Source organism: Pleurodeles waltl, chromosome 10 (genome assembly GCF_031143425.1).
Source record: "Pleurodeles waltl isolate 20211129_DDA chromosome 10, aPleWal1.hap1.20221129, whole genome shotgun sequence".
In the NCBI taxonomy this organism is placed as follows: domain Eukaryota; kingdom Metazoa; phylum Chordata; class Amphibia; order Caudata; family Salamandridae; genus Pleurodeles; species Pleurodeles waltl.
Window position 1 is genome coordinate 891,808,303 of NC_090449.1, and position 16,019 is coordinate 891,824,321.

Genomic DNA, 16,019 nt, shown 5'->3' on the forward strand with positions numbered 1-16,019 from the left:
AGCCTCCCCATGCTACCTGGAATGCTAAAACACTCCAAACAAGTGTTTGAAGAGCCTGTCAAAGGAAGGGCAATAACTCCAAGGGTGGAGAAAAAATATAAACCGCCACCAACAGACCCTGTGTACATCACACAACAGTTAACACCAGACTCTGTGGTAGTAGGTGCAGCACGCAAGAGGGCAAACTCACACCTCAGGAGATGCACCACCTCCAGACAAGGAGAGTCGTAAGTTCGATGCGGCTAGGAAAAGAGTGGCGGCACAAGCAGCCAACCAATGGCGCATTGCCAATTCACAAGCCTTGTTGGCGAGATATGACAGGGCTCATTGGGACGAAATGCAACATTTTATAGAACATTTGCCCAAGGAGTTTAAAAAAAGAGCGCAACAAGTGGTAGAGGAAGGACAGTGTATCTCGAACAATCAGATACGGTCAGCAATGGATGCAGCAGACACAGCTGCTAGGACTGTCAATACAGCAGTAACAATAAGGAGACATGCATGGCTGCGTACATCTGGATTCAAGCAGGAAATACAACAAGCCGTGCTGAATATGCCATTTAACGGACAGCAGTTGTTTGGGCCGGAGGTGGACACTGCTATCGAGAAACTTAAAAAAGATACTGATACGGCCAAAGCCATGGGCGCACTCTACTCCCCACAGGGCAGAGGCACATTTCGAAGATCACAATTTCGAGGGGGGTTTCGAGGACAAAGCACTGAACCCACAACCTCACAAACAAGGCCCACTTATCAGAGCCAATACCAGCGGGGAACTTTTCGGGGACAATATAGAGGGGGACAATTCCTAAAGAGTAGAGGGAAGTTCCAAAGTCCCAAAACTCCACAAAACAAACAGTGACTTACATGTCACAAATCCCCAACACACAACACCAGTGGGGGGGAGACTAACCAAGTTCTACAAAAACTGGGAGGAAATAACAGACACGTGGGTCCTAGCCATTATTCAGCGTGGTTATTGCATAGAATTTCTAGAATTCCCTCCAAATGTCCCACCGAAAACACACAACATGTCAAAACAACACATAGATCTTCTACAGCTAGAAGTTCAGGCGTTGTTGCAAAAAGATGCAATAGAGTTAGTACCAATTCATCAGAGGGGAAGAGGAGTCTACTCACTGTACTTTCTCATACCCAAAAAAGACAAAACTCTAAGACCTATATTAGATCTCAGAACATTAAATATCTACATCAAGTCAGATCACTTTCCCATGGTGACACTGCAGGACGTAATCCCATTGCTCAAACAACAAGATTACATGACAACATTATACCTAAAGGATGCATCCTTCCATATACCGATACATCCTTCACACAGAAAGTACTTAAGGTTTGTATTCCAAGGGGTACATTACCAATTCAAAGTGTTGCCATTCGGGATAACAACTGCGCCAACAGTTTTTACAAAATGCCTGGCAGTAGTGGCTGCTCATATCAGAAGACAGCAAATACATGTGTTCCCGTACCTAGACGATTGGTTAATAAAAACCAACACGCAGGAACGGTGCTCACAACACACAAAGTATGTCATAGAAACCCTTCACAAACTAGGTTTCTCATTCAACTACAACAAGTCACAACTTCAGCTGTGTCAAGTACAACAATACTTAGGAGCAACAATCAACACAACAAAAGGGATTGCCACTCCAAGTCCACAAAGGGTACAAGCATTTCACAATGTAATACAGGCCATGCACCCAAAACAAAAGGTACAGGTCAAAATAGTGATGAAACTACTAGGCATGATGTCCTCATGCATAGCCATTGTCCCAAACGCAAGATTGCACATGCAGCCCTTACAACAATGCCTAGCATCACAATGGTCACAGGCACAGGGTCAACTTCAAGATCTAGTGTTGATAGACCGCCAAACAAACACCTCGCTTCAATGGTGGAACAATATAAATTTAAACAAAGGGCGGCCTTTCTAAGACCCAGTGCCTCAATACGTAATAACAACGGATGCCTCCATGATAAGGTGGGGAGCACACCTCAACCAACACAGCATACAAGGACAATGGGACCCTCAACAGAGACAGTTTCACATAAATCACTTAGAATTACTGGCAGTATTTCTCGCGTTGAAAGCTTTTCAACCGATAATAACACACAAACAAATTCTTGTCAAAACAGACAACAGGACAACGATGTATTATCTGAACAAACAGGGAGGAACACACTCAACACAGTTGTGTCTCCTAGCACAGAAAATTTGGCATTGGGCGATTCACAACCACATTCGCCTAATAGCGCAGTTCATTCCAGGAATTCAGAACCAGTTAGCAGACAATCTCTCTCGGGATCACCAACAGATCCACGAATGGGAGATTCAACCCCAAATACCAAACACTTACTTCCAAAGATGGGGAACACCACAAATAGATCTATTTGCAACAAAAGAAAACGCAAAATGCCAAAACTTCGCATCCAGGTACCCACAGGATCAGTCTCGGGGCAATGCGTTATGGATGAGTTGGTCAGGGATATTTGCATACGCTTTTCCCCCTCTCCCACTCCTTCCATATCTAGTAAACAAATTGAGTCAAAACAAACTCAAACTCATACTAATAGCACCAGCTTGGGCAAGACAACCCTGGTACACAACACTACTAGACCTTTCAGTAGTGCCTCATGTCAAACTGCCAAACAGACCAAATCTGTTAACTCAACACAAACAACAGATCAGACACCCAAATCCAGCATCACTGAATCTAGCAATTTGGCTCCTGAAATCTTAGAATTCGGACATCTAGACCTTTCACATGAATGTATGGAGGTCATAAAACAAGCTAGAAAACCTACAACAAGACATTGCTATGCAAATAAATGGAAACGATTTGTTTATTACTGCCATAATAATCAAATTCAACCCTTACACGCATCTGCAAAAGACATCGTAAGCTACTTACTGCACTTACAAAAGTCAAAGCTAGCTTTTTCATCCATTAAAATACATCTCACCGCAATTTCAGCTTATCTGCAAATTACGCATTCGACTTCACTCTTTAGGATCCCAGTCATAAAGGCTTTTATGGAGGGCCTAAAAAGGATTATACCACCAAGAACACCACCAGTTCCTTCGTGGAACCTCAACATTGTCTTAACACGGCTCATGGGTCCACCGTTTGAACCCATGCACTCATGTGAGATACAATATTTAACGTGGAAAGTTGCGTTTCTCATTGCCATCACATCTCTAAGAAGAGTAAGTGAAATACAGGCATTTACCATACAAGAACCATGTATTCAAATACACAAGCATTAAGTAGTTTTACAAACTAATCCAAAGTTCTTACCAAAAGTCATATCACTGTTTCACTTAAATCAAACTGTAGAACTACCAGTGTTCTTTCCAGAACCAGATTCTGTAGCGGAAAGAGCACTACATACATTAGACATCAAAAGAGCTTTAATGTACTACATTGATAGAACAAAACAAATACGGAAAACAAAACAACTGTTCGTTGCTTTTCAAAAACCTCATACAGGGAATCCAATATCCAAACAAGGCATTGCCAGATGGATAGTTAAATGTATTCAAACCTGTTATCTCAAAGCAAAAAGAGAACTGCCTATAACACCAAAGGCACATTCAACTAGGAAGAAAGGTGCTACTATGGCCTTTCTAGGAAACATTCCAATGACTGAAATATGTAAGGCAGCCACATGGTCTACGCCTCATACGTTTACCAAACGTTACTGCGTGGATGTGTTAACAACACAACAAGCCACAGTAGGACAAGCAGTACTACGAACTGTATTTCAAACAACTTCAACTCCTACAGGCTGAGCCACTGCTTTTGGGGAGATAACTGCTTACTAGTCTGTGCAAAGCATGTGTATCTGCAGCTACACATGCAATTGAACGGAAAATGTCACTTACCCAGTGTACATCTGTTCGTGGCATGAGACGCTGCAGATTCACATGCGCCCACCCGCCTCCCCGGGAGCCTGTAGCCGTTTCGAAGTTGATCTTGAACATTTGTAAATTTGTAAATATATCACTTTAAACCACATTATGTACATACATATTTACTCCATTGCATGGGCACTATTACTATAATACACAACTCCTACCTCACCCTCTGCGGGGAAAACAATCTGAGATGGAGTCGACGCCCATGCACAATGGATCCGAAAGGGGAGGAGTCCCTCGATCTCGTGACTCGAAAAGACTTCTTCGAAGAAAAACAACTTGTAACACTCCGAGCCCAACACTAGATGGCGGGATGTGCAAAGCATGTGAATCTGCAGACAGATGTACTCTAGGTAAGTGACATTTTCCATATATATATATATATATATATATATATATATATATATATATATATATATATATATATATATACACACACACACACAGATATATACACACACACACATAAATACAGATCCTCCAGCTGATCTCATGGTGATATGAGTGGCTGCCAACAAGTAAACCAGGAAGTGTTGACAGCCGTCTTGGGACTCTGGCCTCAGCCCAGGTGCCAAAAAAACAGACAGGGGCAGGAATATCCTAACCCTTGTGGTGGGGTACCACCGGGACCCTGCTGAGGGCCGAAAACATTTTTTTTTACATTTTTTGCTGCAAATCTGTGGCTAAAATAAAAAACATATTGATTGGGGAGAGTCGATTTCATTTTAATTAGCGGCATGCTAGCCCGAATTCCTGTGGTTCTCTGAGGGTAGTTAATGTTGCTGTGGGGGAGTTCAGTGGAAAGACTAGTGCAAATATTTACCTTTCACCCGAACACCACCAATAGAAATGTTCACAAGTTCTGTTCCAGGAACGAAGTATGCCATGCAGTACCATTTAGCGGCTGCATTCTTGGCCTTGTAGTCCTGCAGTTGTAAGGGAGATGCAAAAATGTATTTATCAGAATGCAAAGAAACTAGGAGTGGCAGAGAAACTTGCCACCAGATACGTGGAATCTTAAAGTTCAGATTGGAAAGGCAGAGGAGGAGGAATGGCTTACAATTTACATGGAAAGGAAACAATTTAAATAAGGTTTCTGCAAGTGAATTAAACACAAAGAGGCAACATATAACGGAAGAAAATCGTGTAGTGGTTACTTCGCTTTTGCTGGTTATTGCACACTACGATAATCCATTTATAGACGTTCAACTCAAAACTCAGCTGTTTAAGCCAGCCCAAAGTTTCACTGCTTTCCAAACCACAATATTTTGACAGAGTAAACGATCTACTAGGCGGGTTAAACACACGTTGGTTTATCCGAGCAAAGCTGTCGGGTAAGTTAATACCAGCATGGGGCTAATACCAGCTTGTGCCCCAAGGTAACTATAATTCACACCCTCGCAATTCACTGCTAAATACCCCACATATTACATCAGTCATGACATCTTCTATGACATTGATAATATTGTTGATAATATCACTGCAACATTTGCAGTAAAATTATTGATGAGAAATCTGTGCATGGCGGGGACACGAGTTATAGTTACCTTAGGGCACGAGTTATAGTTTCTTGAGATAACTATAACTGCTCAATTTCTATGGTTTTGTGTGTGTAATATCTGAACGTAACCATACCGTCCCTGTAACCTTTGGGTTTTTTATTGACTATATATGCGTGTGTGTGTGTGTGTGTGTGTGTGTGTGTGTGTGTGTGTGTGTGTGTATATATATATATATATTTACTTATTGAAAAAAACAAAGATTAAAGAGACGTTATTGTTAGGTGAAAATGTCATTTGAAACATATTGTTTTAAACAATCAAAACTACTGACATTTTCCACTCACAGTTATCTCAAGTAACTATAATTCATGCCCTAATTCATGAGTGATATAACATGGGAGATATTTAGCAGTGCATGGCAAGGGGACAAATTATAGCTATTATTCACAGAAAAAACAAAGGTTACTGCACCTTTATAGTTTGGTTGACATTTTGCTTATGCTTATCTGAAGAAGCTATTACTTGTGCTGTTAAGTAACTTTAGGCACACGTTATAGTTTCTTCAGATAAGTATAAGCATATCTATAACTGCTGAATTTCTTTGGTTTTGTGTGGGTAAAACATCAACCTAACTATAACCTCCCTGTAACCTTTGTTTTTTTTCCCAGTGAATTTCTGTGGTTTTTAATGTAAAGTATCGGTTTGGCGTGTCATTGGGGGTACTTTTTTCCCTGTGGGTGTTCAGATCCGCTGATACATCATGGATTTACACTGTGGGTCATGCTGAACCTTACTGTGGATCAGCAGTTCTGCCGAAAAAAACATCAGCCCATTTTTTGCCCTTGAAGGGTTCCTTGAAGAACCCTCCATGTATGTTATGGGGTCAAGATACGCCTATCCAGACCCCTTATGTTATTTGTGACTAACAGAGGTTCACCAGCATGAGTTTAAGGACTTCTGTGTACCCAGAATTGAAACACAATATTAAAATCAGATTAGGCAAGGTAGCGTTTTTCCTGCTGCACATTTTATGTCAGTACACATAGTCACATTCCTGGACCCGAAGTTCTCTGATTGGGCTGGCTGCAACTTCAGATAAGAATGTTGTGGCTGCCGTTATAGAATGCTGGCGCTTTCACCCTGTGTCTCCAAATGAAAGAAACCATAAAGTGATAGAACAAGCGTCCCCGGCCACCTGCCCACCTGGCTGGTGGTGAAGTGAGGGGAAATAAATGTTAACAAAATAAAGAGGAGATTCTGCAAAGGAGTTTGCAGACCCCGAACTGGGTTCACAGCTCCCATGGACCACAAACCTGGCAGAGAAACCATTAAATGTCCAGCACAGTACATGCAGCTTGCCTTGACTTTAAGGCTCCTGGCCATGAAGATTGTTGCAGGTTAACATACTCTACCGAAAGGTCCCTGAACTCTATTAAAGTTTTTTAAATAAAAGGCTGTCAAGTTAGCCGCATTGTTTGATGTGATACAAGGTCAAAATACCTCAAAGCAGTTCACTGAAAAAACAAAGGTTAAAGTGAAGTTATGACTAGATTCGATTAACACCTAACCTTAAGTAAAAGAAAAACCTCAGAAATTCACTGAAAAACATTTGCAAACTAAAACAAAACAAAAAAACACTAAAAATTGGAAAATGGTGGTTGGAACTGCAATCCATAACTCGTACAACAGACCTGCAAGCCGTAACTGGGACATCAAAACCAATGCTTATGACCTCACAATATTGATACTAACAAATAATAACACCAGGCCCCGGGAAGTGTTGGGTTCCTGGCGGAATTTTATCACAACTATTTCACTAGTCTCAAGGAGAAGCTATTGGATGTCTTCCAGAAGGCCAATGGGAGTGGACTTCTTCCCTGGTCCATGCAGGAGGGAATAGTATGCCTGATGGTCCAGCCCAGGGGCGACCGTGTGGATCCCTCCTCATATAGACTCCTCACCAGGCTGATTGCAGACATTAAAATATTATGTAAAATCTAGGCGACCAGGTTGCAGGGGTTGGTCCTGTGAGTTGGTTCACGAGGACCAATCAGGTTTCATGCCACTGCAGGGATTTGGGAACGGGTAGTGCAAAGGGTTCTGCGGCGTGCCCCATACAGCAGGGAACTTAAATTGTGGGACCTGATACCCTTTAGGAATATAGATAAGGACTTAATCATGGAGCATTGAGGAGCGGTAGGATACCAGGTTGCAGGGGATATATACCAAGGGGAAACGATTATTTTGTTTCAAGATGTTCAGGACACATTTGAAGTTGGTCCAGCACACTTTTTGCACTATGCTAAATTAGAAAACGTTGCAGGGGAGATCTGGCTGGATTTTCCTGCGGAGCCTGGGCCATCTGGAGTACTGGACAGTGCTTAGTTTGGGAGATGGGCAAAACCTGATCTTGCTCTTTTACTGAGCACTTAGGGGTAGCAAGACTCATAAACAATTTGTGGCTCGGGTGGCCTGGGAACGAGACTTGGGCATGGCCATACCTGACTCGATTTGGTCCCGAGCTGTGGAATTGGTGCGCACAGCCTAATGCAACAATAGATTTAACTTGCTCCACTTCCTACACCACACGTATGTCATGCCATATACACTAAATAACAGAGCCCAACAGAGAGGCTAAATGTGAGTGATGCAGGGAGGTTAGTGTGTCCTTTTTCCACTTGGCCTTGGAGTGTAGGCAGGTGCAGGAGTTTTGTAGTTTGGCGCTACCCTGTATAGAGCGGGGTATCAGTCTTTTGTTCCTCAGGTATGCCTGTTGGGTGGTCTGATCACACGCAAGGGACGTAAAATGCAGTACAAACTTGCACAGCTGGCCCTGTTGCTGCCGAAACAATGAGTAGCCATTGGTTGGCTCGGTAGAAGGGCACCGACTTTTGGCATCTGGTTGAGGGATTTGGAGGAGTGGGAAGTAGCAGAGAAACATCACATGAAAAGCACACGCACGGATGAGAAGAACACTGAGGAGATTTCACAGTAGGCCCAATTGTTAACTCAATTTCTGGAGGCGGTGACTGGGACTCTGCCTCCAGCAGGGACTCAGGCAGTGAGTAATAAGATTCATCACTCCAGTTTGGACATCTTCGAGACGACCAAATGGGTATGTTATTAACACTGGATTGGTTAATAATGTGGTTCTCACTTTCAGGCCCAGCCTTATCTAATGTCCTGTAGTTCATTTTTTCCTTGCAATTCCTAAAGTATGCACACAGCTGCTGCCTTCCAATAAAGCTCATACAGACTGTGACTGTGAACAAAATGTAATTCATGAGAATAAGTGTATGGTACAGGAATCTAGCATAATATATTGTATTTGTTCTTATTAAAACCAATAAAATACAGTTTAAAATAAACAAGTAACAACATCCAAAAGCACAGCATCATTAAAATAATACATACTCAAATCCATAAATAATACAAATTTGATAGTTCTCTTTCACAGTATTAAATTTAATAGTATATGTAACATCAGCTTTACAATTATTCACAACATTTGTAAACGCATCTTTCACTGCAAGATTTAAGGAATGAGAGCCGGACAGTCTTGGTTTAATGTTAATGTTGCTCTCCTTAATCGGAATTCAGACTTTCACCTTTTAACCTCACACCCCACGCAAGGACAGAAAGATGCATTGTACATGACATATTGGTTGCATCCTTATATATTTTTTCCAGACAACGTTAAAGAAAATGTAGATTCTGAACTGAATGTTAGTCTTTTAATAGAATAATAAAATGTAGACTTTCTTTAACGTTGTCCAGAAATTCTCAATACTTCAAGACAAGTAGGCTCATATTAAGCTTAGTTCAAATTTTACGTAATACATTATTTGCAACTCCCTCTAAGGAAATAACAATGCAGCATATACCAGAGACAGTGACTACCATGGGTCTGCTGCACTCTTGTGCAGCAGTAGCTCTGGTGAAGTATTTCTAACAGCCTGTGCTGCTTATAAATGCCTGATAGCGAAACATTAGCAAGCGCAGCGCTCTCCTGAGGAAGCGAGCTTGGAGGTAGTATGCAGTGTCATGTTGGACCCGCCACCGCTGAATGTTGGCACCAGTATAGGCCACATTGTTTGGCTAGTGCACAATTAGTAATATGGTAGGTCATTGCTCTCTAGATGTACAAGACTTAGGAAGTAGATAGTCACACACTCAGCTGATGCCACAGAAAGCAGAGTAGAATGTTTGATAAACTGTTAGTTATAAGAGTATTAATGTGAAACAGTAAATTAGGGTTTAATACCTCTGTAAGCAAGAGCTGTTACATTAACCCAATTACTAATTGTGTTGATTTTCTAAGGACGATGAGTAGAGTCAAATTACCAGATTCCAGCCTGCACAAAGATCTGTGTGGTAGCTTCATTGGCTTAAATGGTATCCATTAGCAAAACAGATTTTAGTGTACAGAGGTATATTTGTTATTAGTTTTGCAGTGGAGCACACTGGTAATCCGACAAAAGTATGTAGGGTACCCCCTGGGCACCTTTACACCATTGGCTTTGGAGGAGCCAGGAGTCACTCACACCTACAGGCTGGTGCCAGTCATAAATGTGGCACCTCCAGTGCACTCCTCAGAACTCTTTCTGCACCTGAGCAAGATCAAAAGAGGACTGAACCTGCTGTCTGAGACTTGAGAAGACCCCTGAATGGCTGTTCCTGCTCTTCCTCTTGTAACCAGGATAAAGATGTGGACTCTAAGGGTCATAAGGCTGATCTCCTCTTCAAACTACAGTGACACATCAAGCTACAAGAAGCCTTTTTCTGTAACTGCCCAGCTGACCATTTGCAACTGGCCAGTCCTGGAGCCTGCTGTTGGCCTCTGAGGGAGTGAGTATTGACCCCAAATTGAGGAAGTCTTGGAAACTTGGGCTGTGTTAGGGTGTACTGCTCCTAACGTCGTGTGAAACGCGAAACAGAAACCTTTATATTCCAAAGACCTCAGAGGACTGGGACAAACCTGCCCAACTGATTTGACCAAGGGGCTTTGCTGCTGGTCTGAAGATTCAGGTTTCCTCCTCTGCTGAGAGCTTTTCCACAGCAGCAAACCTGATTCATTGGGACCTCGTGGAGAAGATATCCAGCCTGGAAGAGCCCTCTTCGGCTTCAACCTGCAGTGCCTGCTGAAGAAATCAAGAGTTCTAAAAACTGGCCAGCGAGGAACTTTCCTTTGGGTGCAAAATGCAAATTTCTCAAACACGCAGCTTTGCCTGGCAAAAGTCAACAGCTTCACTGGGACCTCGTCCAGTAGCTCTGTGATCTTGTGGGGTCATTATTGGCCACTGCCTGCTGATTTGCCCAGTTGAAGATTTTGAACTTCAGTTTCAAAGACTAGATCCAAAGGTAAAACCTCCGAACTGGTACTGCATAAATATTTTACATATTTCTTCTAACTCAACACTGTCCACTCTGTGCAATAGCTGCCAGGGAGTCGAGGTCAGGTTAATTTAGTGACTTTTGTGATTCACCTTGATAATGTTTGTAGTTATTTCTTAATAATGTGGGTCAACACCCTCTGAACTAATACCCCCATTTCTTGCAGTCCTATTTAATTCTCTTGCTGCATGTTCTGTCACCTTGCTAGCTTCCAGACCAACATAGACATTTCCTTCCATGCGCTCTCTTATATAAATCTTCTCTCCTCATTTTTCACTATGTTAATAAAATTATAAGTGAATCCCTTGTCAAGCATGACTTCGATAAATGTGGCATACTCACAAATCAGCTCTCTATTGCATAGTTTTAAATTGACACTGAATGTAATATGTAATAGCAATACTGTATTTATGCCATGTGTATTTGAAAATGAAAACCTTTTTAAATAGTTTAACTTAACTGACCGCCAATTAGGGTCAACACCTACTTCCATACCTTAATTTAATGTTCATTGTTGTAGAAGTGCAGTAATCACATTTTTTTTCGTCCTAGGTAAAAGAAACAAGTTTTGCTTGTCTTCAGGAAGACTTGAGACATGTGAAACAGAGCCTGGCTGAAGCCGAAATTAAATTGGCATGCTATGTGCAACATAGTGAACAGCACAGCGAACAAGATCAGAACACTGGTGTTGATCCAGTCAATGTTTTGTCTGTAGATGGTTCATATTTGATTAGAGCTGCCTCCTCATCCCAAACAGAGACACCAGTGAGTGTCAATAACAGCAATCAAACCATTGCAGTTCACCAAAAGGATGCAGAAATCCAGATTGATTTGGCTGGCCCGGATAATGTATCTTCAGAGACAGTCACAGAAGTCATAAGTCAGTTCACGGAAAAGATTGGGCAGATGCAGGAACTGCATGCTGCTGAAATTATGGACATGGAATCCAGGCACATATCAGAGGCAGACACCTTAAGAAGGGAACAATATGTTGCAATTCAAGCCTTGACGGAAGAATGTGATGCATTGAGGGCAGTGATCGAAAGTCTCAGCACCAAACAGGTTGGAGTTGCATATTACTTTACGTCTATCTGTGTTAGCACAGTGATTGAAAGGGGGACTGTGGAATCCTTTTTACATTATATCAAGCCAAGGTGTTAGTATTCACCTCTGTAAAGTGAATCAAATTGCTAAAGTGTGTGGTTTTGTGGTACTCCTGCTAGCATGCACATAATGCCTTGAAGAGTCAGACAGGGCCACTGAAATTATGCAGCAGGGGTGCACCAAATTGTGTGACAAGGTTGGCTAAATTACGCAGGAAATGAAGCAAATTATGTGTCATAATGAGGCTCATTATTTGATAGTATTTCTTCATTATTTTGTGATTTTTACACATGATAATACTATCTGGGCAAAGGTTTCATTTCATTGGTACCAGTTAAACAACCAAATACAAAATAAAGCAGCTGCAAGCTGACCAGTAAGCCTTAGTGAGGAGCCTTCCACTGTGCTAGAATACATATGCCAGGTTTTTTGTTACTTTTGATCAGTTTGATCCAGGAACAATTATTTTTGTAAAAATCTACAGATTTTGCAGTAGATGATGGATTATGTGACAAATGCAGCAAATCCAGAGCTGTGCAAAACAAGCTACAACTGCAGAGTCACATAATTCCAGTGGCCCTGGACAGAGATCTTTGACTGTGACAATGACTTTGATCTTCCTTGTTGTATAGTGATCAGCCACAAAACTATTTCCAACTGCTCTTCTCGGTGTAATGCAGTGAATGCTGCAATGTTAAACAGAACTTTTTTTAAAACATTTTGCAGATGTGGCAATAATTTCTTATCAGCTATTACTTTGTGAATTCTAACAGATCTTTTTTGAACCAAAACGTCTTGAAGTTGGTAAATGGGTGGTTTTGAAGAAATTTTTATATCATGCCCTATCTCCAATAAAAAAGGTGTCATGAACAAAAGACTATTTATTTTGTAAGTGAACAGGGTAGACCCTCTCAGATTACATTTGCTATCTGTGTTTTTTTAACTTCTGTCTGAGGGAGGAATTGCAGCATAGAGAGTTAATATGCTGGACGTTTTCATACACATCCAATTCTTCACCTCGATGTTTCTTCCCCCTCCAAACATTTGTAGTCAATGGGGCTCTGCAGTATTTAGCCTACAGAACTTGCCATCTATTTCCTCTCCAAAATTAAATATATTAGTGACACACTAATCACTGCTCTGCTTCACAATCCTCTATCCTCTCTCCTCCCTCTTTGTCCTTTCCCCACTTTACCTTTTTTTCCCATAGCAACTTAAATAGACATTATAGCTATACATGAATCTGTGAATGCTTTCTTTGGTTCCCCTTGGCAATTCTGACCCCCAGAATATAAAAAAAAAACCTCAGCACCTTTTACTGAGGTTTCTATCATTCCTTATGTCTCTTTTTAGCCAACCTCTCCACTTGACAGCCGTTCTTAGCGCCTTAGGTCAGTGTCTGTTTCACCTTGTCTCAAGAAGTTAAGAGCTGACTATCCTCCTTATTTAGTAAGCCACGAATGTGGCTCCCGAATTCTGGTTCCTTTTTTTGAAACATTTAAATTAAAGTGTTTAGAAATCTTGTCTAATGTGAATAATTCAAAGCGTAGAGGATAGCAAGCAAGGTCCCATCAAGTCCTTGATAGATGAGTAGATGTAGTTCATCATGCAACAAAATCTGCAATTAGTGATGTTGCAAAAATCGTTCTAGTCTGTACTTCATGGATCCATGTAACAGATTTCAGTCATAGTCTCCAAATATACGAATAATGATTCAATTGATTAGTTTCCATCTCCACTTACATAGGCATTGCTTGTTCACATCATGTGCCAGTCCGGGTATTTTCTATGTTTTATATTTATTTGTCTCACATCAGCTCTAGCTTCACTGAAGACTCACGATGCCGATTTTGAAATTGGGGAAGAAGGGTCCTCAGTGTGAGGGGTGCAGAACATGGACTGTCCGTGAAATCAACTTAATGTTTGTCATCTGTCTGTAATCTTTTTGGATTTATCTAATATGTTTTCCGAGGTCTCCACTCCATGAGACCTCATATGGTTCGATCTTGATCAACTCTATTCACCACAGTCACCTCCCTTCCTTGCTATTTTTAGTCTTCGGGACCTCCTTGTAATGTATGATATAGTCAACCATTGGCATGAAAAAAATCTTCCCTTCCTAGACGTTAGTGGTGCAACGATTGACTGTTTTTATGCTACCTATCTAATCAGTCTTTTTTATGTTTCTCGTGTTCTGCACACAATCTGCCCATCCTGCTAAATGAAGCTGTTTACCAAGGTCCAGTTGTGGTACCTCTCCTCCATTGGGTCCACACTGACAGCGCTATCTGTTCTTTTGGTTTCCCATGTTACCTCGTTGCTACTGACACATCATTCTCTTCTTTCTCCTTTCACCTTTAAGTTTGAATCAACAGCTTTGCAGCTGCCAACACCAGATAGCCTTCTGATCACTCAAGTAGATTTCATCAAAACAAATATCTACATTACCAATTCGTTTTCTCCAGGCTGCTTGTCACACCCTGACATTTTTTACCCAGGGCAATGTAGCTCCCTCTTTTTCTGTGAAAGACTTTGGAGTGCTGTGTCACTCCAGCTTGGAAGTAGTCTTTCATCTACAGTGCAATGCAACATCTCCCAACGGACAAACACTCAGCAAAGTCATTTTTAACAATTTGGACATGGGTAAACTGATGTGTTCTAACACTATTAGTCTGGCTCCCACAAACTTATTTTTTCCCTCAACAGAGTTTCTGATGATACTTGTAACTGCAGATTCCCCACCTTGTGCATACCTCCAGGCAATTCCCTTGTACTCTGGTAGGTATCGTAGTGTGGCTCTGCATGTAGTCCACCCACCCTAGAAGTGACTTTGGGCCACAATGTAACCACTGCCTCTATGCTTCAATGTCAATTTTCTTCTTTCCATACCTTTCAAGGCAGATCCTCAGCTCACTGCTTCGATTTGTCACCTGACACTTTTTTAAAAATTTCTTTAACTTTTCTAGTGTACAAGGGACATACTCCTCGCACCCCATTTCCCTACAGCAGGTTTTAAACCTAGCAAGGATTGCTGCAAGCCTATGTCAAAGTCTGTGTCTGGCCTCCTTGAATGGCTCAAAATGATTCAGCCACTGTGCTAGGATGAACTTAAGACCAACCTCTACATCACCAAGGACTGTAGAAAGGCTCAAAATGTGTGGTCATAGTTGAAATAGAGGAAACATTCTTGTTCTTGAGGCCGTTCCCAGGGGAGATCATCATCACACTCCAAGTCCTCGGGTAAGTCAAAGCTTTAAAAAAAAAGAACAAGAAGTTGAAGCATGGTTCCCCCACTTCCTTAAACTCTCCCCAGGGGAAGTCACATAGACACCAGGGTACCTCAAAGTCATTGTATCTGTCTCCCACCTCTGAACTGATTCAGGCACTACTTCAGGTCCAAGCAGAGTTCCCGGGTCCATCAGCAATGCCACAGCAGACACAGGCATTAATATAGGCCATGCTGCAGGTCTTCAGTACCCCACAGAATCTCTCTGGAACACCTTTGGACTTCATCGATCCAAGGAGACCTCCAGTCAGGTTACCTCCAGTGGATTCGTCCCAGATGCTGACTGTGCCTGGCCTGACTCTGGGGCCGATGCCTGCTCCAGCTTCCCTCACAGCAGCAAGATGCACCCCATTGCCTCTCCCTACATGGACGCTGGCAGCAATGCCATAGATGCCGGAAACAGAACCCATAGTCCTTTCTGACTCTGCAACAAATCCAGCATGAATTTGTTCAAAGTTGCACTCACCTTAACCTATGACACAACCCCAATCTGATGCATACGTTTCCTCTGCATAATATATTTTCAGATCCGGAGCCACAAGATATTAACAGTAATGACACCTCTCAATTATATGATGATGAAAACCTGTTTCTTAACCAGTTGCCTCTACACCTTATCTGACACTGGCCTGAATTCTTCATCTGGCCCCGCTACAGAGGAGTCTGCCTCCTTTGCCATGGTAATAAGCAGCAGAAGTACTTGACCTCCAGCATCCTGCAGTGAAAGTAAAGACTATTAAAATCACAGAGACTGCAGCAATGGCAGACCTCTGCATAACCTCTCCTCCCCTCTAAT

The 16,019-nt window shown here is 41.9% G+C and overlaps 1 protein-coding gene across 10 annotated transcripts in view; it reads left to right on the forward strand.

Annotated features, from left to right (window-relative positions):
- Positions 1 to 16,019, forward strand: part of AKAP9 (A-kinase anchoring protein 9) — a 969,300-nt gene that overhangs the window by 753,968 nt on the left and 199,313 nt on the right. For all 10 annotated transcript variants that reach the window (XM_069211620.1, XM_069211621.1, XM_069211624.1 and 7 more), the window contains one exon: positions 11,386 to 11,895. In XM_069211620.1, coding sequence (XP_069067721.1) covers positions 11,386 to 11,895 — 510 coding nt within the window. The remainder of the gene's footprint in view (positions 1 to 11,385; positions 11,896 to 16,019) is intronic.